The 27375-nt window shown below is 44.5% G+C and overlaps 1 protein-coding gene across 3 annotated transcripts; it reads right to left on the minus strand.

The window, feature by feature from the left end:
- Window positions 1-127: 127 nt before the first annotated feature.
- PDPR (pyruvate dehydrogenase phosphatase regulatory subunit) lies at window positions 128-27289 on the minus strand. 3 transcript variants are annotated; one of them, XR_010606665.1, is made up of 19 exons: window positions 27216-27284; window positions 26058-26357; window positions 23589-23722; window positions 22490-22571; window positions 22235-22398; window positions 21088-21209; window positions 20098-20215; window positions 18587-18736; window positions 15687-15879; window positions 13991-14115; window positions 13204-13359; window positions 12967-13100; window positions 12425-12573; window positions 10988-11100; window positions 10531-10625; window positions 9793-9882; window positions 9328-9510; window positions 7595-8330; window positions 128-1832 (listed from the first exon to the last, which is right to left on the minus strand). XR_010606665.1 is itself a non-coding variant. In XM_065640710.1 (18 exons), exons 2-18 carry the CDS (start codon window positions 26282-26284, stop codon window positions 7926-7928), a joined length of 2640 nt encoding a protein of 879 aa, XP_065496782.1. In that variant the 5' UTR covers window positions 26285-26354; window positions 27216-27289; the 3' UTR covers window positions 128-7925. The 3 variants fall into 3 exon arrangements, 2 of the variants coding, with proteins under 2 accessions (XP_065496782.1, XP_065496781.1); XM_065640710.1 differs by having other exon boundaries at window positions 128-8330; window positions 26058-26354; window positions 27216-27289; XM_065640709.1 differs by having other exon boundaries at window positions 128-8330.
- Between the last annotated feature and the right edge of the window lie 86 nt (window positions 27290-27375).

Here is a 27375-nt window from a genome sequence, read left to right on the forward strand (position 1 = left end):
GGCTGGACCCTGCAAGAGGTCGGGTGTCCCTGTGGGATCCATCCAGGCGACCAGGGGCTTGGATCCTGAAAGACACACATGGATCTTGCATAACAAATCACCAAATTCAGGAGTAGTTAAAACACCTCTTTATTAATATACAAACCTAGTAACATTTAAGCCAACCAAAATATTAAATGAAATAAAGCCTAATATAAATACAGCATACATAACAACATGGCCTCAGTGGAGAGCAGCAAATTCACCCCGACTTGTGCGCTTGGGAACAACTGTCCATGTCCTCCACCATGGTCACAGCAGCTTTGTCTCTCTTAAACCCCTTGGAATCCAAAACCGGCAGAGGTGAGCCCACTGCTCCTCTCAGAGGCAGGCCACCCGCTGCAAGGTTTTCCAGTTAAACATTTCTACAAGCCCAGAGCTCAAAGGGATTTAAAAAGCATCATCCCTGCGCTGCTGGAGATGATCTGTTGGTGTCTGCTTGCCGTGACCCCACAAGGCAAGATGGAGATGGCTGTAGAGGCCGGGGAACCACGCTACTGAAGTTGCTCCTTGCTCTGTTCCACCTCAGCTATGTCCATAGTGCAACATTCACAAGTGTAAGGCACTAGAAAAATGCTTTCACAGGTTCAGACTTCAGTTGTTCTTGAAATTTCAGCAGTAGCACACTTCAGAAGTCCTCCCAGCCTTTTAAAATCTGTTCTTGGGAGATTGATTAAAAGCATGAAGGGGCTTCGGACAATGAAACTGGTGCACTTGATAACCAGAAGTGATGGTGGGGATGGGACGTACTGGTTCAGAAGATGGCAGTCCCTGCTCAGGAGACCTGCACCAAGTACCTGTCCAAGAATCAGGACAGATTCTCCCAGAGAGCTCAGGTCTCCTGTCAAACGGGCCATGGCGGGAGCTGCAGGACCAGAGCAGAAAGCCAGCAAGTCGGCTTAGGAGCAGCAGCAAGGAGCTAGTCTGGGCCAAGGAGGGTTTTCCCCAACTCTTCCCGAAGATGCAGGAAACATCACCTGGCAGGAGGGTTGGAAACACCCGCCCTCGCACCCAGATGTGCTGCTTACCCCACACGTGGCCTGGGTCGCTTCTCTGGCAGAAGCACAGATGTGCCCTGATGCAAGCCTGACCACGAGGCACAGGAGAACACATGAAGGACTTCAGGGACATTCCTGTGCCTCCAGTTACACTGGAAGAAAGGCGTAAGTGAAACCTGTTCCACTATGGGAAAAGCAGGGAAAATTATTTGTAGTGTGGAAGAAATCTCAGCGGTGCCACGGTGGAAGGTGACAGTGAAGGACTTTTCTCCATAGGCACAGAATGGATCACGCCCCACTTGGGACGGCTGAAGGCTCCCAAGTATCTGCTCTGCTTGTAGCAGGTGTCAAGCATCTGTGTGGGAAGATCAGCTGTTACCAGCATTGACAAATCAATAAACATTAATGTGAACACCTTCCTCTGGTGCCTCTTTCATTGTAATTTAGCACTCCTCTTCATGGCACTACCTCATTCCAAACAGGTGATATCTCTGAACAAAGTAAGTCAGTGTGGCGTGTCATCCCTGCAAAGCAGCGCTTTGTTTTGTGCTGGAACCCAGCAGCCAGCTTGACCATCAGGAACCCGGCAGAGCTTTGAGACAAATGGGAGACGAGAAGTCTCAGAGCCATCTCAACAAACGTCACGGGCAGCAGAACATCCCTCCACTCCCGCTTCTCCCGACTCCTGCCTGCAAACGCAGCTGGTACAGCAGGAAGGCGTTCAAGCAGAGAATTTTGTTTCCTGTACTGCAACAGGACACTTGCAGAGTATTCTACACCAGCCCAGGCTTCTTTCTTTAAAGAAAGAAGAAAACCTGTTATAGCATGAGTGATATAGTGAATAAATCCATTTCTGGGGGAAAAAAAAAGAAGGAAAGGCATCAACACAGGCAGCTGTACAGGCACGGGGGCTCCCAGCTCATTTAGTTTAGTTCAATACAAATTCCAGCCTCAGACCAGCAGCAAACTGCAACAGGAGCTTCTATCGTTCCCAGGACTTGCTCAAAAATATCTGCTGACGTTTGTGTCTGCTCTGAACGCTCAGCACACAGCTTTCCAGGAAGAAAGTCAAGCGGCAGGCACAATCAGGGCCCAAACACCTCACTTTAATGCTTTAAGGCATTTACAAATATTTAAAGGTTTTTTTTTTCCTCTATCAAATGCAAAGACTACTCTTGCTGAAGGCTATGAGCACACTACAATCGTAATGCTTAAGGAAAGTTTAAAGTGCAAAGAAAATTTTCCAATGCTTTTAGAGACAGCTGAAGTCATCTGATGACATTAACCTCTCCTTCCCCAAGTCCTGTTCTCTGACTGAAGGTGTTTTTTAAAAATAAAACCCCAAACAATCAGTTAAAGAAAAGGTAGTTTAAAATAAAAAAGCATCCTGAAGTGGGGGGAAATTAACCTGATGAAGTATGATAATGAAATAATTTGGGAAGACAAATCTCGAGGTTGTGAAAGTTTTGCTGGACATAATCAGCAGCCAAGTGTTCTGTTTGAAATTAGAACAAGTTCTGCCCTTACAAACAGCTTGCCCCCTTCTATCCAAGCATGGAAACTACCTTGTTTTCATAGATTTCTTCCCAAAATGTAACCATTTTGGTTAAAGTGTGCTGGAAGGACAAGTTTAGCGATGTCAGTGCTGTACCTTTACACTTAGATGTGACTTGCAAGAACATGCCAGAGAGAGACAAGTGTTCTGGGCAAAGTGGTGCTCACACTCCCCACCTCTCCCAAAATGAGAGAGGGAAACATATGTTGGAAAACAAGTGCCAGCGCCGCTCTCGCTTCCTCGATAACGCCGTCCCGATTCTGTCCAGAGCCATTGTTGTCACCCAGCGCTTGTCCAGCACTAATTCTGCAGAGGAAGATGCTTCCTGAGCTGGGAATCAGGGCTGATCATCTCTCCAAGGCTGGGCTTAAGTGGTCTCTCCTTTCACCACAGCTCAGCCACTCTGCCATCCCCTTTCCTGGTTTTATTTCTCTGTGCTTCACTCTCTGATGGACAAAAGGAACTCATGTGTTCAGCCTGAGGCAGGAGATGAGAGAATTGGTGAGGAGAGTGGGAAAACCTTGGTACAGGGATAGGGGATGGAACACACAGTGGCCACAAACCTGCCTGCGAGTTCAGATGTTGGTACCTGCACCATCTAGAAGCTGAAGAGCTTAAACCAAGGCAGAGAGACAGATCTACAGCCAACCTGGCTCAGACGATGAAGCACTTGGTGGAACAAAGAGAAGAACCTTAAGCACGAGAGGTCCTACAGCAGCACAGGCTGGAGTTTGGAGGTGTTGCAGGAACAGCGACATGATTGGTGGCAGCTTGAATGCAAAAGTAGAAAGGAGGAAACCAAGCCTGCACCAAGACTCAGAGATGCGGTGCAGGTTTCACAGCCTACCTTCCTTCCCACAAAATAATAGTAAGAAACTGTTCAACAAGGCACATCAAATCTGGACACTGGAGTCAGCACAGAGAAAACAAATGAGGGAAAACAAGAAGAAACTAAGTCTGGCAAAGATACATGTGAAAATCGCTATAACACACGCTCCTGAAACAGAAAACAATTCTTAAACAGACTGCTTTAATTTTATCCTCAGATCATTAAACATGAACAATAAACTCCTTATTCCCTAATACCATTTTTACTCAAGCCTTTCAGTACTCACTCAAGGCCTAACAGAACATGAGAACTCAGGAAAGGACACAACAAGTGTAAGACACCGCAATACCTCTGGAAAAATCATGTAATGGAAGAGGCTGCCCAGCAAGTGCTACCTCTTACACAAGCTCCCCGCGCTACAGATGACATCGGGGCAAGCGAGCCCTGCCCAGCGTACAGGAACGCTGCACATTCAGAGTTTCACCACCGCCACGTGCCAGCAAACCCACTCAGATGCTGACTTCTGTGGTAAGAAAAAACAATCCCACACGTGCCAAGTGCACACCGCCCACAGGCCGCACTTGCCTTAACATTTCTGACTGATGGGTAATAAGTTTATCCTAAAATGGGCTATGCTCAACCTATAACACTTTAGCCAAAAAGAGAAAATATTTTCTCTTATCAATCCCCAGTTAGCTTGCCCTCAAGTGTTTCTCTTGCAAGGTTGCCCGTGTGAACAAAATCTACGGGGCTGTTCCCATTCCGGACAGCAAAAGTCCGAGAACTGATAATGTCCCCGCAACTGCCACGTGCGAGGGGCACAGGGCAGAGCTGCTGCTGCTGCACAGAACGAGGCCATCGCCCCTTTCGCTGCAGAGGAGGGGGATGCTATTTTAGTATTTCCCAACCAAAGTTCATCTTCTTACCACTCAGAATGAGAACAAACCGCCTTTCTCAGCAGAATGCATTTTAAGGTAATTTTAAGGATGAGAATCATGATGTACAATTTTATAGTCCACATTATTTACCATCTCAGATGCTAAGGCTGTCAGAGCAGCTTCCAAGATCTGATTTCTAATTTTCTACTTTCCAGTTGTACTAAAGGTGGTAACTCTTGAACTGCTTTTGTTCTTTTTTGAGGTGCTCTACTTTTAGTTATCAGATAAAGGCATTAGAGTCTTACATCACCGTTTAATACCTCTGGAAGAAAACACTACGCTAGAAGGACCTTCCCTGGGATCTAGCACTATTTTAAAACATGCTATCCAATTGTCCCCTTGACGAGCATTCAAGTTGGTGAAGGCAAACTATTCTTTAACATTATAAGGCTAAAAATAGCTGCCGGACACTAAATCAACTAAGCCTGAATGGCAGCTGAAGGCTACAGGTTTGGATATAAATCCAGAATCAGAATTCACAGCAGGGAAAGCCAGAGTGGGTGTTAATGAGCTGCAAGACTGGCAATTATCAAACCACCTATCTCCAAGTCTCAAACAGCAAACATAACATTACACAAAGCGTGGCTCTCTCTATTGGCATGATGGAAAACTATTTCCACTCTCTATTTTTGGTACTGAAAAGTCAGTAGATATAGACATAAAATAAACCCAAGCAGACATAATGACAAAAGTAGCTCATGAAACACAATTTAATTGTCAGAACTGCTGTGGGAAGAGACACCCATATCAAAAGTTGTCTGAGGAACTAAAAGGCACCTATAAATCAGGGAAAAAAAAAAAAATCCCGAGGAAGAATATAATCTGGCTGCAACTCAAATGATACTTCAGGAACAAGTGGTTGGTAGAGGACAGAATGCTAACTTTCCTGTTTGGTCTCAACGAGTTCTAACTCTGCAGAGAACAAACGGAAGGGTTCGAGCCGAGGTCTCTCTTCAGGAGCTGCATGAAGTACACGCCTCAGTTGTATACTTCGTTTTCTCCTGAAGAAGCATCGTGACTCACCAGCAACAACAAATGGTCAATAAATGCTAATCAGAAGGGCTGCTCTAACAGATGTTGTACATGTAATGTATAAAACTCTTTGGTTGAGTGCCTGTTTCCCTGGATAAGGAAGGCACAGCAATGTCCCTTAAAACCACTGGAGGGACAAGAGGACAGACAAGTATTCTGGAGTGACCTGGTGCACTATTCCCAGGTGACAGGCTGGTAGAGCAGAGGTCCTCCTTGTCGGATCATAGTATCCCTCTATGTGGCAAAGACAAGTAAAAAGCGACTGGATTTCATGCTGCTATAAGATGCCTTATGAATCTTTCATTTAAGCAATTAATCCTGATACACCAGGCAAAATTTTTACTCAGCAATAATAGGGGAGTTTGGAAGAAATGGCAACCAAGTGGAATCTCCACCTCCAGCAGCCACACAGAGAACTCTCAGCTGCAGGACTCCCAACAAGAAAAAGCTGTCCTACTCTGGTCACTGCATTTCAGAGATGGGAATTTTTGCATGTCAATTTGAAAGTTGAAACTCTCAAAGAGGTCACACTCTACAAAGGAATTCACCATTCACAAAGAGGAGCTTGAAGAAGTGACATCTACATTCAACCTACTACACCACATGCTCAAATTCTTGATTCTCTTAACCCTTTCCCTACTCTCACTCCTTGGTTTCACAGCTGCCATATCGCCCTGGATGGGGGAGCTTGCTCTGACAACCCGCTTTAAAGTGTGAAGGTTTTGCACTTCCACCTTTGCTGCCTTTGGGCCATCAGACTCCTTCTGCATCCTGAGAACATCTGACTCGTGAGCCCACAGACCACAGACTCAACTGAAGACATGACCTGAAGCAACTAAAGCAGCAGAAAGCAAACTTCAAACAAGAATAAGGCAAGGTTTTGAGCTCCTATTTACACTACTGATGTACACAATTTACCTGGAAAAGAAAGTGCCCAAAACAGGTTCTAGATCATAGAGAAAATGTTCATTGTGACTGTCAGGGCAAACATCGGTGTGGGGTTGTGTTTGAACTCCAGACAGAAAGATGCTGGAGCAGAAACACCATGATGAGCATGTGAGTGGCAGAGGAAATGTTTAACAGACCTTTGTCAAGTAAATAAAGAGAATCTTTGCTTTTCACTGTGGGTCACAATGGGAAGAAGAAAAAGAAGAAGATAAAAATGTGTGCAATACAATTCAGCATCTCCCCACTTCTTTACCATTAACCATCAATGTTTGAATTAGCTCACTTGGACACTTGAACAAGGGGTGAATCCCAGCTGCAACGTCTGCAGCATCTGTGTGAGGAACATGACAGCAAAGAGCTTTGCTGAAGAAGAGCAATTTGTAGTCCCACCGTCATACTCCTTATTCTCTCTCTACTCAATCCCTCCAGCTGAGGTACTACCAAGACAGAGAAGCAAGAAGTACAACAGATTTGAGAAGAAGAACAGAAGAGGACTTCTCAAGACTGGCAGGAGCTGCTGAGATGCTCTCACCACCAGAAGAAAACCCAGTGTTTCCTGCAATACTGCCAGCACCACAGGTTAGAAAATCTGGGTCTTTGACTTTCAAAACAACCACAGGCAGCTGAAAACACAAGATGTTGTCCCCTCCTGCTGTTCAAGTTCCCCAAACCAACACAAGTTTTACATGAAACTTGAGTTCACTGCACAAACCTTGCCAGAGGAGCTTGACCAAGTCACATAAAGTGAAAGAAAATCCCCAAAGAGACTGTATACTGTGCAGCTGAAACAGAAGCAGCTTTTCAACACTGCTAAATGCTAACATCTGTCTTTGTTCAAATTCAGTATTTTTGCTAATAAAAAACCCAAACAAATCCCATTCCTTTATAGAAGTGAAACACAGGTGTTGATCTTCACTTACATTTATAGGCCATCTAATTTCAGTGACTCCACACAAAAGATCCAATCGCAACAACAACAAACTTACCAGTGCTACTGTCACCTCAATGATCTGATGATTAAATCTACCTGACTCCCTGTTAGGGTAAAGAAATAACGTACAAAGGGAGGCAGTGACAGGCTGAACTATACCAAAACCTGCCCCTTGGCTGCTGTTCACACACCGCTCCGTCTCGTGCCAGTGAGGTAGCTGATCGTTCTATTGCTGTGTGCATCGACGTACCGACCCCTCTACAATGTGATATGCAAGAGCAGGGTGAAGTCACAGCGTCTGTCTGAACCACAGGCAGCAAATACCTGCTGTCCTTACGCTGGACAGGGGAGCGGAAGGGTATAGTCCTCAGGGCTTCACCTGAACCCTTCCCATCCCTGTGGACTTCTGGATGCATGCTGAGCATTGCGCTTCATCCACTGGGGCTCCTGGCAAGCAAAGGGGTGAAGGAGGGAAACGGACAGGATCGAGGAAGCTCGAAAATGAAAGTTTTAAAATATACAAAATGTAACACACTGGAAAAAGTTTAAAAGTTGCAAGACAAGAAAGGAAAAGAAAGAAATATATGGGGTGAGAAGACTGGAAGATGGTGGCAGAAGACTCCAGCTTGGGAAAAGGAGTCAGGTCTAGTCAGCACTACTCCCTCTGGTAGCCGCTCAGTTCCTCCTCATCCTTGCGGCGACGCTGCGCGAAGAGGGAGCTGAAGGGGTAGAGCTTGGCTTTGGCCTGGAAGCGCTGCCCAGCGATGTCGATCGCATAGTCGCCGTTGTTGATGAAGTCAGCTGTCACCACCAGCTCTTCTCCCGTCTTCTCATCAAAGTGATGCACGAAGCCGAGGCAGACGTGCCGCTCCAGGGTGTAGCTGTAGGCGCTGCTGGTGGTTTTGCCCACGTAGCGGCCGTTGCGGAAAATGGGCTCCCCCCACCAGGGCCAGAGGTCCGTATCTGTGTCATGGTCCTCAAGAATGAACATGGTAAAGCGCTTGTACACACCGTTCTGCTTCTGTTCCAACAGCGCTTCCTGGCCAATAAACTCCATTCCCTGGGGAGAAAAGGAAACGTCAGCTGATGAAAGGAACATGAACTGTAGCAGTTGCTGAGCCTCAGCAGACAAACTTACTGACACACGGTGAATTTGCGCTTGGAAATAACGCCCTGTCAAGACAGGCTGCTTCTATAGGCAAGAAGCCCAGCTCAGACAGCAGCTTTTCTGTCACGTTTGTTGTTCTAGATACAAAACCATTTGTGAATTTGGCCTTTAAAAAAATCATTCTAATTTTCACTGTAGTGAAAACATGTCACTATTCTAGTTTTCGCCATTCTTCTGGTTCCATAAATCTATCATGTTTTATAAACCAGAGAGAAACTGTAACAACATATGAAATTTGTGTTCCTAATCACTCCATACCCTTCTCTGAATTATTTGATACAAACATTTGTTTTGGCTTATGCAAAGATGCAAGAAAGAAGACAACAAGCAAGTGACAGAGATGGCACCTGCCACCACAATAAGCAGGACACAAATCCATGCTGTTCTATGTTTTAATAAAAATAGAGACCTCCCCTGTTTTAGTAAAAACAGAGAACACCTGTTCTTGGCGCCTGTCCTCATATTTAATTTCATTACATGCCACTTGGTGCACAGGCTGGCTTTTACTTCATCAGACCAGGAAAACAGCTGGGAGAACCATGAATGCTGAGCACGTGTAAGGTACACAGCACCCTCACACCAAGCACTGCACACATGAGCAACTCGGGACACTACACAGAACACTGGGAATGCTGTCCAGGAAGGAGGAAGACAGACTATTTTTGATATTTGTAGCACCTTCATGAAGTACAGGAATATAGGTTGTGGTTAGACACTGTGCACAGCTCCATCAAAAAAGCACAGAATCACAGAATGTTAGGGATTGGAAGGGACCTCATACATCTACCCCATTGGACGGTGGCTCTTCCAGCTCAGTGCTGCTCTCCCACACACCCCTGCTGCAATGGCAGACCCTAGTGCAGGAGCGGATTTCAGTTTCCCACTGTACCTTTTCCAACTTGACCTGGAACTCACGTCCACACTCCATAGGAGTGGTAAAAGCATCCAGATCCTGGCCCCAGAACGCAAAGAACTTCTCAATGCGCAGGCTGCGGAGTGCGTAATAACCGGCATTCCGAATCCCGTACTTCTGTCCCATGTTCATCACCTCGTTGTAGACGTGAAGGGCGTACTGTAAAGGAAGGGTGAAACGCAGAGCTGTGGACAAACACCAGGAGAGGGCAACAGCATCTGACACAGCACCACGGCCCTTACTGTGCCCTGCCTCCAGAGCACAAGACATCTGCCCGACTGGAGGGCAATAGGTAGCTGGGAAACTTCTGCTGGTGCCTGCAGGCAGCTTTCCCCATGGTACAGACCAGACATTTCATCATCCTGAGTCAACTCAGAAAGTGTTTCTGATTATGCATGCCAGCAACTGTTTTAATTAGCTAAGGCTACAGTGTACTCTTACCTCTATGGGGATATAAAGCACGAATCCAGGTTCTCCTGTGTGAGTGATACTCATCACACGGATGCCATTAGCATAGCCCACGCTCATCTCCTGCGGAATCAGAGGGGGTGAAATCATCCAGACTGGAACACAGCACAGAGACCCAGAAGGAGCACAATGCGTAACGCAAACTACACTGACCAGCTCTCTCTCCCCTTCATCACTGCAGTTCACCACGGGCAAATACTTGCAAAGAATTTAAATTTAAAAATGCAAATAGTGACATCACATTATCCAGACTTCATAATCACTTCAGGATGCTTGGCACTAAGCATTGGAACTAGGTCAGGACACAGGCTTGTATTCTAGATACAAGACAGAACTGAGCTCTCTACTCAGCCTTTTAACATGACAGGAGACAGTGACTCCTAGAGTCACCGATCCCAGCTGCCCCTCTGACTGACACCTTCATAACTGATTATATGAAATATACGCCAATATATCAAATGGCATCAAGCCTACAGTGAGTGAAATATTGAAAACAAATGCATATTTACCTATATGTTCAGCAAGAACAACCCAAAGAGCAATAGTTAAAGTGAGCCTAGTGAGTACATTACCAATCTAGCTCAGTAACTGCAGTAATTCTATATGTAAATCTAAATTCCCCTCTAACTACCCAAAACATAATTCTTCCCCTCCTTCCACATGCTTTGAAAAACCTAGCAGGGTGAGGAGGAAGGAAGTGCAGTCACACACCTTGCAAAACAGAGAGGGAAAGTGTTCTGGAGTCATCGGGGCATATGACAACTCTGACAAGACATCCACAGCACGGGGGCCGATCAGATTGAGAGCTAAAGAGGGGAAGATAAGGGTATTAGGATGAGATTGCACAGGTCTTGCCCGGTGTCTAACTTGTACATATGCATCCCCCAATTTCTAAAGTCTTAGTGTTCATTGAACTAATAGGTACATTTACATTTAAAAGCAGAGGAAAGAGTCATTAAATTCTCTTTCCTGACAGTCCAAAGGAAAGGAATGCTGTCTCCCAGCTCATGGCTTGCTAGAGGGAAGTCTCTGAATCGCTCTTTTCACCCAACTGGAAAGGAGATCCAGCCACCACTCTAGACACCTTAAACAATTAACTGGATGCAGCACAACACGCTATTTGTGATTTCAGGCTGTATACAGAGGTCTGCTTTCAGTGATTTCTCACCCGTGTACTTCCAGGTCACGTCTTCCAGGGTCAGGTTGCTGTCATCAGGCAAGCGGTTCTTCAGCCAGGCCCAGCAATGGACTTGTTGGTCAGTAGGGGAAATCATGAAGAAACTGGAACAGACACATTGAAACCAAGAAACAATGAACGGACAAGCCACAAAACTATTTGGTTCATTCTCTGTCCACGAACTACTGAAGCCATCCAGGAGCTTCCAAGCTACAGAAGACCAAAACAAGCTGGTTTGCAAAAACCACAGCTAAAGTCTCTGGCTCAACGCTATCATATCTGTCATGACAAGAAACCCCAGCCTTCAGCGTTAGCAGCAGTCTGGTGACAAGAAGTGACTAGAAGCGGAAGACAGGCAGCTCTACAGAAAGTTCACAAGGTATCTCAAAAGTCACAATCATTTTGCAGAAGGTATTCACAGCTCTTCCCCACTGTCTGCTCTGACAGTCAGAAGAGTGTTTGGTTCACACAGCAATTTCTTGTTGCAGCAAAAGTCTTTTCACACACAATGGTGGTTATTATTAACAGTTTCCAAAAACAGAACTCCACTTGATATGTGAAAATGAGCTACTTGTTATGTAACTCTCTTTCATACAAACTGCGATTTAAAGTACATTATTGACAGAGATAACATCTGCAGCAATGACTAGGCAAGGAGGAAGGCTACTGGTTTCACACAGAGAAGGACAATACTTTTAAGCAATACATGAATGCAGACAGAAGAGGAAGAGAAAGAAAAGCTGTTTCTAATTGAAAGAGCAGCAAGGAATGCTTTCACACTAATACAATGAGAGCACACATAGAAAACGGTCCAGAGAAATAAAATCAACATTCAGCTGGGACATGCCCACAAAGGTTTTTAAAAATGAGAGGGTTTTTTTGTTAAATGCCAAAGAGAGCCCAGACCGTTAAGTCTAAGGATGAGATCCTGTGGTTACGGCAGTTTGCACAAGAGAACACAAAAACAAACCATGAGACTGCAGAGCTGAGAATTAAGAGTCCCCATACTGCAATGAAAGTTGAAATAATCAGAAAGGGGTATTTCCAGCATGTAATTCGATGAGGACATTGGCCAGGAGCCAGTGAGGAACCATTTGGTTTGCACTTTAAATGATTACCTAAATTAACAAACTCCAATGACTGCTGAAAACAATTCGTCTTTCAATTGAGAAATGAAAGATCTGAAGGCCTAAAATTTTGTAGAAGTCTATGTTCACCTGTAGTCCCAGGAAAAGGCATATTTTCCCCAATACTGGTAAATTCAGCAGCTTCCTCTCATTTGAGTTACTGAATTAGGAACATAAGTGGAGAACAAGACTTTTCTCTTTGCTTTACAGATGGGAAAAAAGTTGGTACCCTCCATTAAGAGGCTCTTAAAGGCTCTAACACCCAGAAGGTGACAGATAAAGATGCCGTCTGCAGACTCACCTGCGTTTGCTCAGCCGTGCTATGCTGCAGTCATTCTCATAACCTCCTTTCTCATTAAGCATGCCTGTATGCACAACATGCCCAACTGGCACATCCAGGTCATTTGAGAAGAGATACTGCAGATTCTCCAGGGCCTCGTCTCCTGTGGACTGCAGGAATTGAGAGGGAGAGGAAGTCAGACAAGCTGTCTGAGCAAAACAAATCCACTGGGGCACTTTAAGATCACATCAACATCCTGGCCCAAATTCTTTCCATTTGTAAAGATAGTGACACTGATGTCTTGAGTGTAATAGGATACAACGGTGTCACAGTGCCGGAGGTCAAATTCTATTTATAGACTGAGCTGGTATTTCTATAAACTGGGCCTTCAACAGACAAAAAGCAATCTATGCTGAATATTGTGGTACAAAGTGCATTTGGTCATACAGCTTGACCTCCTCTATCTGTCCTCAATAGGACAAACAGAATTTTGCAACAGCAGTCAATAATAAACTAAAGGCCATCTTTACCGGCTGATGCTTTGTCACTTCCTAGGTACTTACACTTATTTCAAACTTGGTAAAAGATGACATGTCAATGACACAAACCGCTTCCTTACAGCACTTGACTTCAGAACCCACAATATCAAACCAGTCTGGTTTGTAAAAGGTTTTGCTCTGTTCCAAATCCAGTAGATCTAATGTAAAAAAAGAACCAAAGGGACAATTCATAAACTGGATGAACTAAGATCTCACAGAGACCAATAGGGATGCACTACGCAGAGGAAAATATGTTCTCACCTGTCCCAGGTGGGACAAAATACTTCACTCTCTCAAATCCATGCTTCTCCATCCACCGAGCTCCCTGTGCATCCAGGCGGTCGTACAGTGGTGAAGTACGCAGCTGCCGGCCAGTCTGGAAGTCCCAACGGGGAACTTTCAGATCACACATGAGGGCTGCAATCATCACAAAGATCCGTTATTAGGCAAAGTGATTATCTAAAATTTTCCTCCAGATTACCAATAAAGATACTTACTGATATCTGGATCATTAATGAAATTCCCTCAAAACAGTTCTGACCTTTCTTTTCTGTTTTTGAAAATTGACAAAGCTGTTTTGATCTGTTGATAGCTATTCAAAATCTGAGTAACAATATTGGCACAGAAGGCTTATATTTATAGATACTTATGGTCTCATGACAATACTGTTAAGATAACAAAAACTCTATTTTCCATGAAGTCACACTGACTAGCATTAATTATGCACACTCCTTCTCTGATAGCACACAATATCAGACACTTATCATTTTGACAATACTAATGCTGGGGTAGGCAGCCCACAGCTACAAGGATCATCTAATTTACCTTCTTAAATATTGGCAGTTCAACCTTTTCTGATTATTGAAGCTTTTCCAAATAGCTCCTATACCTTTTCAGCCAATATAGGAGAGGCTGTATTGCCCCAAAGGAGGCCAGGAAGAAGGAAAATGGTTCTCAGAGTGATGACAGAGGAGAGACAGTGTAGCAAAGAGCAAACAGAGAAATCTTGAACAGCCTGGCCAGCACAGAATGCAGAGAACTCACTTACGCATTACTTCCATCACACGGTGCCGGAGGAAAGTGCGACTGCTCTGAAGGGTACCAAAACGTTTCAAATCCAGAGGCCACACATTTTCTGACGGATACCCATTTACCATCCACTCTGCCAGGTACCTGACAGAAGAAATAAAGAACGACTGAGATATCTGCCAATGCCCTAAAGCAAAGAGTCTAGCTTGAAGTCAGAAGCAATGCAATTTGGACATGAGAATTTCTTGCAGTAGGGAGAAAGAAGACAACTAACATGGTATTCTAAATACTAGCAGAAGGTTTCCCTTTGTAACACCCATCCACCAGATTTCCAAATTATTAATTTCCCATTAGGATGGAACATACAGGGCAGCAGGAAGTTAAGGACAGGTGGTAAATGGAGCCAGAGCCTGGACAGGTAGCCTGGCTGACACTGTGTCAAGTCCTTGGGCGACACTACAAAAGGAGGTGCCGAGTACCTTTATGTTGGAGTTAGGAGGCTGACAGCTTTGTCATTTTTCAGTACCTGGTGTAGGCTCAGCCACAAACCATCAGTGACAGCATTCATTTCAGCACGAGGTGCCAGCCAAGTTATGTTTAGCTACACTTCTAGCAGTGAAGGAAGAAGGCATGCTCCAGAGCTAAAGGACAAAGGCAGCTCAGACCAAAGCAGAGCAGAAGGATCTGTTCACAGTCAGCAAACAGAAAAACAAAGGCGTTTGAGACTGATCATTAAAAGTTACGTTAGCAAGCTAAGCTGCTTATCTTGAGGCTGTAGCAACAAACGGACAAATAGTGCTTTTACCTTCAGAAATTATTTTGATTCTTAGAGAACCTCACTGCAAAGATTTGCTATGTTTTATACGACAAAGAAAAAAAAATCACAAGTTGCTTCCCTGGTGAGTTAAATTATTAGATAATGGACAGAAACCAGTGGAGACAGATGCAGACACTAACACCTGCCATGAAAAATGAGCAGTTTGTTAAGAAGGTTGTATGGCAGAAGGGATGCTGTGCTGCCAAAACCAAATGGCAATCGGAGGGAGTACTGACCATTCTGCAAGCAACTTTGCTGCTAGGATCACGTTGATATGCCTGTCAAAGTATTTGCATTAACATAGGAACTGGATTTTACTGGGAAATTATTCCATCCCTAGCTCACTGGCAGAGGACAGTCTTCAACAGTACTGACAGCACTGGCATCACAGATGTGGTGCTGCTTCTCCATCAGATGCACTCTCCTTTCAGAGAAATTAGCTGCTGTGTCAACTTGAGTGATTTAAGGACTTCAATCAAATAATATAAAGGGGATCATGAAGCACAGAAGATGAGGGAATATATGCTTTCCTAAGATTTTATCTCTTCCTGGTAGATTTAAAAAAGAAAAAAAAAGGAAAAAAAAAATCAGGCTGGTTAGCTCTAAGGAACCTTATGTGAACCCCAGCAGGCTGCTGATCACTGAGATGTGATGCCTGTGGGGAGGTGTGCAGGACAGGAGAAGAGTCCAGCACAGATTTGGAATACATGCAGGAGAACATAATCAGAACATGGCAACTGCTCCTCTCCTTCACTCAAGTTGGAAACAGAAGAGGAATCTTTGTCAGGGAGGAGGTGACAAATATCGAATAGAACATTCTGCACAGAAGGATCACCTGAGCAGTCTCTTTTCTTGGTTACAACCCTACTTACACACATAACAGTGATAAACCACTTACTTGCCTGCTCCCCCACCATATGAGATACCAGCTGAGTTCATGCCAGCCAGAACGAAGTAGCCTCGCACGGTGGGCGACTCTCCCATGATGCATCGCATATCTGGTGTGAAGGACTCCGGGCAATTCACTAATTGCATGATCTGCAGAGCCTCCAAATCCGGCATCCTGCGCAGAAGGGCACTGAGAAGTGGCTCTAGGAACCAAGACAAACAAAAAGTCACAGCCTTCAGTCTCAATGCATTTCAGCTACTTCACCTTCAAAGTGGACAGCAAGACAGAGGCATGCTGGTATCTGAACAGATGGAAACTGCTTCCATGTTTCAATACAGTCATAGGACCTGCTGGAATCAAACTACTCGAAGGGGATCACACAGCATACCAGAAAAGGGCCCAGGATTGTTTTCAACAGTGCAAGAGCGTGTTCAGTTTTGTTAGCAAAAACAATAGGAATAGACGTCAAATAGATACTGGTGAGGAATAAGAAAAGGCAAATCAATATGACACTTGTCCCACGCACTCTACCAGCCTCCACTTAACAGGTTTTTAGGAAATCCTCTGAGCTCATGCTATGTTTTCCCTATTTAGTAACCCCTAAATGCATCTAAGTACTTGACCAGTATTCCCCAAACTCATGAGAATATCCAACAGACACTGACATGGAGTTCCACATATTTAGTATTTGTTGTATAAGGAATCACCCCCTTGCATTTTGAAATTCACACTCAACTTTTTTTGATGCCTCTCAGTTGGCATAATAGAGGAGACAAGGAACAGGAGATCCCCATCTATTCTGTCCGTCTCATTCAAGATTTCACAAACCTCTCTTTATTTCCCTTCTGTCATCTCTTTTTTTCCCAGCCCTCTCAGTCATTCCTTGTTCCTCACTTGGAAACTGTTCCAAGCTTTCATCAGCCTCTTGCTGCTCTTTCACCAGGTCTTCTCCAGTCATGCGATACTCTCTGGTTACAGGGAGCCTAGAACAATTAGTATCTGGAAAACCAAGGATTTAGTGTTGCATAATGATTGTGTTTACTGGTCCTTTCCTAATAATTCCTAACTTGTCTTTTGCTTTGACTGCTACTGAACTGACATCTTCACAGAACTAATACAACCCCAAGGTCAGTTCAAAGCCCATCATCTTGTATGGTGAAAATAAGACCAGCCCGTTTCACTTCCGTCCCTTCACATTTATCCTCATTGAATTTCCTTGCCACTTCATTGCCCAGTCATGCTGGAAAGGTCCTTCGGCAATTCTTCACAGTCTGACATTTGAGAGCATTAATAAAGCGATAAGCTATCTACCCTGTTTTTCTTGTCCAGAAGTTACCTTGCAGAGTACTCCAGATAAAAGCCTTCAAGATTCAGCACTAATAACACTCCTCAGCTTTACAGGCAAGCCGTAAAATAATCAGATTTCACATTACCTAAGAAGTTATAAGCAGAATCAGTCTTTCTGACCTGCCTTTTTTCCCTCTCTCACATGCACTAGAATTCCAGAGTGAGAGCCTGTAGTTACAGACTCTTTTTTGATAAAAAGAGGGATCACTGTTAGACTTGTTATCATATCCAGCCCAACATTTAAGCAACTGTACAGGTTATTTTAAAATCAAAAGGTGTTTCAACAAAAGAGATCAAAGCACTAATGCAAGAGCTCCAACCACAGGAACCACAGCCCTAGAAAAGGATCAAATATTGGCTCAGTAAGCTCTGACTCTGCTCAACTGTTCGGCATGTTTGAACTGATAAAAGGGCAATGCTGGAACATAACATGCAGCTGCTTCCAACACATGGGCAATTTGTGGGTGCCAGCAAGCAGTGTCTTTTCATTTCAGCAGTAGAAGTGGGTGCAGAGCTCAGGCCACTCATTAGTGAAGCTAATATCTTCAAGCAAGTCTGTAGGCATCTATCAATCTAAAAACGTTTAGCATATGCCAGCACAAAACTGCACCCCATCCTGGTTCCACTCCCTGGAGTTTAAACTTTGATGGTACCAACACAGTATCCCATAGAAATGAAAGTAAAATTAATCAATTTATCCTGAGGAGTAGCTAGAAGAACATACTACCACTGCAGAAAGAAATCAGTGAAAATCCATCCATGCCTGGAGTTACATAGAGAGGCATGCGCATTCACAAGCGATGCAAAGAGCTCTGACACAAGGGAAAACTGGATCCCTGGAAAAAAAGGCAAATTTGAAGATGAGAGGGCACACACAAGGCATAAAAGAGGAAAAAAAAAAAAAAAGAAAAAGATTCATTAACCACGCAGGGTTCTTTCCTGCAGAAATAGCATTCCCTGTAAAAGTACATACAGAATATAAAACCAGAATCTAATAAAATGGGAAGAGAAGAGAAAGACAGAACATCTGGAATATAATAAACCACCACTGTCAATGGTGGGATGAAGTCTGGGAAGCAACAATAGCAAGTTCTGCCCACAAAGCAACTGCCACCGATGGAAATGCACTTGGCAGTCACTGCTGAAGAGCTGCAGAAACAAAATACCTCAGCTACATGGCAGGTCAACAGTGTTGATCTGCAGCGTCACAAGAGGAGCAGCATGTGGCACTGACAGTCAAAAATCAAATGAAGTAGAAGAACAGAGCTGGAAAGTTTATGTAACACCTTGCTGCACTAGAAGAAATTAATATACAGTGAGGGTTAGCGAGTGCTTTTAAACACTACACAGATATCAAAGTAGTCCTTGGTAAAGGTGTTTACGCAAATTACTGACAAACGAAGAGATGAATAAATTAGAGAGAATGTTCACCTCTCCCACACCTTTCAGGTAAAGGCAGACACATGCTCGCAGGTCAACAACAGCCTGCATCGTTGCTAACTCCACCTTCTGCAGGAAGCCACATGTTTCATTGCTGTGGACACCTTTCCTCCCTAACGTACCAAAATGATCCCAGTCTTCTTGAAGGTTCTGAATCTCCAGTTGGTTCCGTCCCTCTGTGAAGAGAGGTTTGGGGTTTTTCTCAAAGCCCCCGGAGAGGATGCCACCTTGCCAGTTGCGGATGTAGATCCTGCCATCTGGGTCTACAATAGCTGCAGAGGAAAGAGAAGAGGTGGGAAGGGAATTGAGAGAAGGGAGAGCTATCTCTTGTCCCACAAACACCAATGATGGGGTCTGGTGACAGGCTGGGCCAAGCTAGTGGCCCCCTGACATGAGACGGGACAGTGTCAGTTCCACAATCCCACACTTCACACCATCCTGGTTCTTACATGACGCCTTGGTGAGCCAGTTTAGATTATTAAACCAGCACCAACTCCCACCACAACCATGCATGTTAACTTTTGGGTAGCATAGTAAACTGAATCGAATCTGAAGAGCACCCAAGCCAGCAGGACAGTGTCACCAGGAGCAGGAGGACACAAAAGGAGTCAGATCCCTTGGGGCACTGATAAGCTTATATTATATTGGCTTAGTTCCACTGGAACTGCACTCAAGACCAGACCTTCCACCAATAGATGTCCTGCCCTCCCCTTCTTTCTCTTCCTATATTAAGAACAGTTAATTTTAATGGGGATGCATCACTGATCCAGTGTGCTGCAGGCCACCAGCACAAAGCAGGTGGGCAGCACTGGGGAGAGGACAAGCAGTCAGGTCTGGATTGCTTCTCCCAGTGGTAGTGTCAACTTGAAGCATTTCTGATACTGCACCTGACATGTTCCATTGCAAATTTTCCCATGTACAGAAAAGCTGTGAATATATACATATATATATATATATATATGAAAAAACTTGGTCAAGTAAAAGTGAAGCACTCATGGTCTCTGGTCAGAGCTGAATTCCCTGGAGAGTATATACATTATTTATTAGAAGCAAAAAGTCTTTCTAAAGACTGAGACTAAATAAGCAAAGCTTTCTACTTCCCAACCACAGTTTTCAAACAGAAGAGCTTTTCTTTAAGGGATCCAAAAGCCAGAACATGAGGGGGAGGAGCAATTACCTCAAGTGCTTTGGTTGCCCCTACAGCTCATAGACATGTAAATGCCATTGTAAAGCCTTAGCTTCAGTTGGAGGAAAGGAATAGATGGGCCATTTGGGGACAGCAGCCTGCAAGGAAAACACAGTGCCAAGGCTAGCACCCTCTCCAGCCCAAAACCGCAACAATCCAAGTCTCAGACACACCTACCAGTCAAGACAGAATCATGGTCATTCACCTACTAAGATGACTGACTCTGAAAATCAATTTCTGCAGCAAAAGCTTCCCCAAGAGTAAGGCAAGAGATTCTACCACTGAAAGATGATATTCAGAGCAATTCAGCTAGAATGTACTTCACAATCCCAGGTGAGCTGAGAACTGATAGCCCTTAGGTGGCCTTTATGTTGTAAACTATGCGTCACCTTGGCAAGGCAGATATAATTCACCAAGAAAAGCAAGGTAGAGCTGAAGAATCCTTACTTGGTAAGTTGCTTGCCAGAGGTTCCTTCAAAGGATGTGTCAGGAGGTAGAAGTGTTCACAGGCATGGAGTGGGATATGGACTGGTTCCTTCCCAGAGTGGCCCAACTCATAGGCCCACTGAAATAAAAAAGGGCACGTTAAAATGCAAAAAGAAAACTAATTCCAATTTTAAAAAGGCAGGACAAAAGCACAGGTCCTCTCTGGGGGTTTGCTTTCATAAAAGGCCATATAAGATTTGGTTTAGTCCCCTAAACCTTAAACAGACACACATTTTTTCCTCTTTGCTTAGGATTTGAATCATTTAGGACAAAGACTGTTCTTCTATTCCTCATACAAGATCTAGAAAAGTGAGGCCCTGGTTCAAGACTAAGAAGTATCAATTTACAAGATAAAAGCAAAATAAGATCCGTACACCAAAGTCAACACTACGCTAAGCCTCTAGAAGCAGAATAGTCAGGATTTTGGTGCCTGTACTGCTAAAGCCAAACATGAACAAAACAACCAGCTGCAAGCTGAGAAACAGCAATTGTCAGATGTATTTTCAAACTGGAGAAGACACAACACTAGGAAAAACAACAGAAAAAAGGTCTTTCAGTGTGTGTGTGAGAGAAGGAAAGAAGGGTAGAGAGAGACCTAACTGTCTCACTAAGAGCCAAAGTAAAATTCTTCCTGTCAGAAGGCTGCATCCCCAGGACAGAGACCATGGGCAGAGTTGTACCAACAAGCCACAGGGTGCTCCTCAGCAGGTTAACATCCAGCCTTTGGTGCCAAGCACACAGCCAGCACTGCTTTCCTCCTTCACAACCTGCTGGTCTAAGCGACTGAATAACATGACTTTGATCTACTCTAGTAAACCAAACAAAAGCACAAACTGTAAAAAGAAAAAAAGAAAAAAAAAAAAAAAAAAGGAAAAAGAATACAACCCCGAGGAAAGTGCATGTGTTCTTAACCAAAGAAAAAACAAAAGAAAAAAATAATAATAATTTAACCTGGCCAGCGCAGTTGACGAAGTACTGACATTTAATCTGTCCTCTGTCAGTCTCAACTCCAGTCACACGACCCTTCTGGATTGAGACATGACTGACACTCGTCCGTTCATGAATCTGGACACCTGAAGAGGACAGAAGAAAGTCAGTATATGACAAGCCTTCTTTCTGATGTGTCAGGCCGCTAACATTAAACCTTTCAACTCCATCTAAATGCTTGTTTTCTCTTTAAGACAAAATTTCTATTCTTGACCAAACAATTCTTAAGCGAAACCCTCTTATTTGTAAAATATCTTGCATACAATTTGTACATAATTTAAGGGCTGAGACTATGAAGAGTTACAGTACTATGAAGAGTTACAGTACTTTTTCCTATGTGACAATCTGAGTGATAAATACACTCTAGTATCAACAACATGAAAAAAAGAGTCTCAGCTATGGATTTATTTCCATTACAATTCAGTTATATAACAAAGTCTGTAGTTTCACATCGCAAGGCCAGCTCTTTTATAGGAAATCGGTCATTTTGTGAAAAAAAAAAATCAATTAACGGTATGCAAAAAAAGCTGGACTAAAAGAAACTAAGAGAGGTATCTTCCTAAGTAGCTTTTTCCAATCTGACGGACTTGCATCCTTAATGAGTTTCACCTCTGTTATCATATCTAACCTTTCTACCACTTTTAGATCACTCCAAATTTGTCAAAGTGCTGGGCAAACATCACTTATTACTACACTTCCAAACCCATTTCCAAAGCATATGTGCCTAATGAAATATTCTACAAGGATTCAGTCATGCCTTTGCATTTGTAGATAATTAAAATTCTTTTGATGTGTAATTTTGAGTCAGGTCCTATGAAGGATTGTTTTTATGATAGAAGAGTGTGTCCTTATTCAGAGAAATACATAACCAGTAAGAACTGGTGCTTGATCTATCCTAGCAGATCTGTAAAGATTCAGTATGCTCAAAAAAAGGACAGCCTCGCTCTTGGGAAAAAAACAGATTTTTAAAGAATCTGAAACTTATAGAAATAACCAAGTTTTGGTCTTCGGTCCTCAGAATATCAAAAGAGATACAAAACATAATTGTCTTTTGTGGAAAGAAGAGAACTATCATACAGGAGAGCACTCTATAGATAAAGAAACCTCATACCATTCCGTGAGGCAGCGGTTGCCAGAGCCAGACTCACATTGGCAGATGACACGAGCGCATCTTCTGGCACATACATGGCCCCCACAAGGTCATGGATGTTGATCAGTGGGTGGAGCTGTGCCACTTGCTTTGGGGTGATAATTTCACAAGGGATCCCCATTACACTGCCACAGAACATAAGAAAAATGCCATCATCGGTCTTGCAGGAGAGCTGGTGCAAACTTAAGATCAGTTATATTTCCTGCTTATACGTACTTCAGTGACGAAGCGATGCGTTTCAGAGAGATTAGTCGATCCTGAGTCTGCGCCAGGGAAATAGAGCCTGTCTTCACATACCCTATGACAGTGACCAAAGTCAAGTCAGATTTGGACAGGAACTTCAATTCCTTTTAATCTCAGACCCATTGCTCTAATATTATTGCAGACCTGTTGCTTCCACTACTCAGGAGCCTGGAAATCCCAGGTCCTCAAATAACTTTAAACTCTTATCAGGTAGTAATTAAAAACTGCATTAGTCAACTTTTCAAAAAGCTATTTAATTTTGACTTGTGTTCTAACTCCACTACATTTTCTCGTGTTTATAAAAAACAAAACAAAACACCAAAAAGCCACCACAACAACAAAAAAACAACAACAAAAAACAAACCACAAAAAAACCCCACCAAACTTCACACATGGTACCTATTAAAAGAGGCTACTGGCAAAAAAAGTGATCTAATAACTACTCAAAATAATAAAGCAACTAAACACACACATTTTGTGACTCCACCACCTGCAACTGATTAATTCTAATCTTAATTACAGGCAGATATTAACCTCTGTTGAGCCTGACATATAACACAAGTCTTTGTCAGCAGAAAACTTTCAGTGTCCAAGTTCTTCCTCTCAGGTACATGTCTGAGCATTTTGGAGGGAGGGAGAATTTCAACACAATGTTTTCTTGTTATTTCCATGGCAGGACCAGAGTAAGACACCTCGCTTTGCCAAAGCTTTAGTGCTTCTGTTAACCTTCTTTCGAAAAGTGAATCAGTGCAGAAAATCGGCCATTTGCTCCAGTTACTGCAATATACTTTTTAGTGTCCTTGTGAAAATTCACCTACGTTTGAGCAAGTTACAGACAACATAACAACTGTCAGAGTTTGCAGACAGTCTGCCTTTGGTTTGCCCGTCTCATACCCTTCTTCTCATTCTTCTGGTCGCATTAGTAACATACCTTTGTATCTGATTCAGTCCAAATGTACCCTTTTTGAATAGGAACCACAAATTCTCAAGACTGGAGAATCACATTTGTATTTCAATATCAGTAATTTGACTCCGTTTCCCAAAGACTACTCAATGTTTGCACTTTCAATACCTGTGCTTACTCCTGTCTCTTGTTCCAGCTGCTGGTAGAGCTTGTTTGAATAGTCTGCCATCTTCAGCTCTAGGGACAGGTGCCTGCCTGTGCTCACAATGCCGGCAGAGAAGCGAGTGGTACCAGCGGCCAATCTGCAGGAGAAATTGCAAAGGTCTCATGGGGCTGGCAGGCAGAGGTGAGCACTCCCCAGCAGGTGCTGCCAGCACGAACCAGACAGCAACCTCTCCTCCAAATACACCAGGCCAAAAGCTGTAAGGTGGATGATGCAGGGATAACACAACCACTAGAATGCTCTTTCCTTTAGCTTGGTTTTGAAAACACATTGTATTCCAAAATAATTTCTCTTTAACTAGTCCTAAATAGTGAAATTTTTTCAAAGAAAGCACTTTAAAAAAAAATCTTATGCTTAAGTCAACCTGCCTGATTCTTTCTTTCTTTCTCCAAATCAAGATTTCCCTCAAATGAAAATTAACTTGGATTTGAGTCTTGCAACTTTGCAGTTTACAGCAAAAAGTCCCTCTTACCGTGCAGCAACTGCCATAGATAGGTACACATATTTCTTGTCCCTTTTTAAACTGCCCTTAAACCACTGTCCTCCTAGCTGTTTGGTGAAAGGCTGTTGTACAGATAGAAACCTATTAAAATCTCCCTGCAGCATAGACAGGCGAAGACAAGACAATTCGGTTTTAAGCATCTCTCTTGCAACCTGCTTCCACGATACTTCTAAGTCACCTTTCCTGCTGCTAAAGCAATCCTGCATTTTCCCACTTGCCTACGCAAGCCTTGGAGCAGACTGCCCTTGGCCTTGTGTGTCCATATTCTCTCAACAATTCAACCTAAGAATCAGGTGAGTCAGGTGTGGTTTTTGCTACATCCCTACTCAATCCCAACAGGAACAGCTGAAGCACGGTCTCACCATGCTGTGCTTCACGTAAGATGTCTCTGCTAATGACATGTTCTTCTTTTTCACTGAGCACACAGACTGAGTTTCTAGCACATCTAACTCAATGAAGATCTCTAACCGGGTATTCATACCCCACTCCAGGCTAGTAACAATTATGTTTCCTGACAAACAAAGCCTTGCAGCTAATTTCACTCAGAAAGACAACGCTCACAAGGCCTCAGATGAGACAGCCCAATTTCCTCTCTTTGCAACTGTGAAGAGCTCGCTATTACCTGCTTCCCAGCCATGCAAAGTCAAGAAGTCACAACTTACTGTTCTTGAAGGCACCAGCAGGTAGGAAGCTCTAAGGCTAGACAGTAAATATTCTCAGTCCAGCAACTATTTCCAACGCTAGAAGCTGCTGCAATAAACACCTCATCAAACCCCCTAAGTCTTAAGCACTGTCTCACAACCAAGTTGATTAATGACAACACCATGAATCCACCTCTGAAATAGAAATGTAAACAACAGGTAAGAGCTGCACATCAACTTTCAAAAGGATCTCTGTGCTCTGCCACAGCCTGCAGACCCAGCTCACCCAGGAGCACACAGACTGGTATTCAGCCAAACCGTAACGGCCTTTGCCTTTTTACAGACAGGCGCTAAATCCTGCAACAGACAAACTAGATAATCCGAGCCTTTAACCAGCTTACAGGGTGATTCAGTGATGTCCGCTTATAACCTCCTCATCTCCCGCAATTGCTTTTGAGCTCTGCTAGTGATGTAACGCTTCATATACGTATCACATCCTACTTCTAGAGACAGTCAACAGGGGCCGGATAATTTACAGCAATTTTCAGTTGTCTTAAACTGGTCCATCTTTGCCAGCTGCATTGTGTTTTACGTGATTGCATAAATAATTATGGATATCTCCAGAAGCAACTGTGGTCCATGGAAAACCCACAGCAGGGCAGAGCTCACCTGCCAGGAACTGCAGCCTGCATAGGACCCACACCAGGGCCCAGAAGTGACCACACACCCACCACTCACCCCCTGCACTTCCTGAGGTGGATGGGGGTGGAGCAGAAGACCCCAGAGTGCAGGAGTGAAGCTGAGCATGGGAAAGGTGGCGTTTTAATGTTTGGTTTTTGGTTTCTCACTACCTGAATCTATTTTAACTAGCAAGAAGCAAAGTACTTCTTTAATTATTTAAAATTAATTCTCCCTAACGCAAGTCTGTTTTTCCCATGGCAGTAGCTGCTGAACAATCTCCATGTCTTTATCTTGATCCATGAGCTTCCTCAGCCTATTCTCTCCCTGTCTTGCTGAGGAGGGAGAGCGAGTGGCTGTGTGGGAGCTGGGCCCTTAACCAAGGCTAACCCACCACAATCACACAGGGGACACCCTTCACCTTGCAGGTCTGCCCTGTGCTGTGAAGTAGTAGTAAGTGCTGTTACTACTGTTCCAAGTAAGCCTATTCCATGGCTCCAACACCAGGTGAAAAGGTAGAAACAACTTGTTACAGCAGACAGTACTACGCACAGTAGTCCTATTTCTTTGGGTTTGTTACCAGAAATCCTCACCTGCCCTGCTCAAGTAAGACTACATCCTTCCAACCCATCTTGGAAAGGTGATACGCCACAGAGGTACCCATGATTCCACCACCGCAGATGACAACCTGTGCCTCTGCTGGCAAGGGAACCGGGGCAGGTTCTGCTGTACTTGAGGTACTGCGCCATGAGCAGGTAATTCTTCTCCATTTCGGGTGAGCCGCCTGCCACCGCACATCTGACAGTAATCGGAGGAACATCCCCGCAGCTGTTTGTCAGTTTTCTTAAAGCACCACCTAGATGTGTTCAGACGTTAACTCAGTACCACTCCTTCTAGGAAGGAAAAGATGAGAATCGCATTACCACTTATCTTATTAAACACAAGGTTGGCAGCAACAAACATCACATGGTGCGTTGGGTACCAGTGGACACAGGAAAGCTGATGAGTAAACAAATAGGAAAGCAGTTACTCTGTCCTGAAACAACAGTCTTTCTATTAAGATTTAAACTTAGATCATATAATTAATGGGTACAAAGCATTACACCTTCATCTTTGATGGCAGCATAACTTGACAATGAGCAAAGAACCAGATGAAAGCTGTAAAAGAATGGTGAGAACGCTCTCACGCCAACAGGTAGATCAGAGAAAACCAGCAGGCACAGAACACGCTCTGACATCTTTCATAAAGGCTAATACAGCATAAATAAGCTTGATATTAATGGTGTCAGGCCTCCACCTGAGGAAGGAAACAAAGCCTGTGGTCAGAGTAACAAGAAATGAGAGACACACTCTCTGCTAACGTTGGTTTTACCACAGGACGTTACCAGGACCCCTGACCGCGGTGACACCGCACGGCAGCTCAGCCCAGGGACCCATTTCACACCAGCCTGCGCTGGGCACGTTATCGCTGCAGGTTTGCGGCTTCTCCTGCCCGCAGCCCCGCACCGAGCAGGGGACACAGCGCCGGACGGGCCGGGTGTCAGGGCGGGAAGCGGCCCAGCCCCGCGGGCACCCCCCGAGGCGGGGGAACCGCCGCCCGGGCCTGCTTGACTCCGCCGGAGCCCCCGACCCGGGGAGCGGGGCAGGCCCGCGGCCGAGCGCTGCGGGGCCGCCGGGAGGGGAGATGAGGGCATGGGGGTGCGGGGACAGCGGGCCGGGGCCGCGGGGACAGCGGGGCCGCGCCGGCTCACCTGGGGCAGGAGGAGGCCTGACTGACCTTCCGCGCTTTACGGCCGCCAGCGGCAGCGCGACACCCGCCCCCCCCCCTGCGCGCTACGTCACCCGCCCGCCGGCCAATCCCCAGCGCCGCGGCGGTGGGGGGCGTGACCGCACGTAACCCCGCCCCTCGCC

Source organism: Caloenas nicobarica, chromosome 9 (genome assembly GCF_036013445.1).
Source record: "Caloenas nicobarica isolate bCalNic1 chromosome 9, bCalNic1.hap1, whole genome shotgun sequence".
NCBI lineage: Eukaryota > Metazoa > Chordata > Aves > Columbiformes > Columbidae > Caloenas > Caloenas nicobarica.

Bases quoted from the DNA above. Each gene is read 5' to 3' on its own strand.
- PDPR (XM_065640710.1), bottom strand. From the start codon at position 26,284: ATGTTCCTCCGATTACTGTCAGATGTGCGGTGGCAGGCGGCTCACCCG. The intron at 14,116-15,686 runs GTAAGTGGTTTA...TTCTTCTGTCAG, and splicing joins TATGGTGGGGGAGCAGGCAA to GTACCTGGCAGAGTGGATGG. The intron at 13,101-13,203 runs GTGAGAACATAT...TTTTTACATTAG, and splicing joins TTTTGTCCCACCTGGGACAG to ATCTACTGGATTTGGAACAG.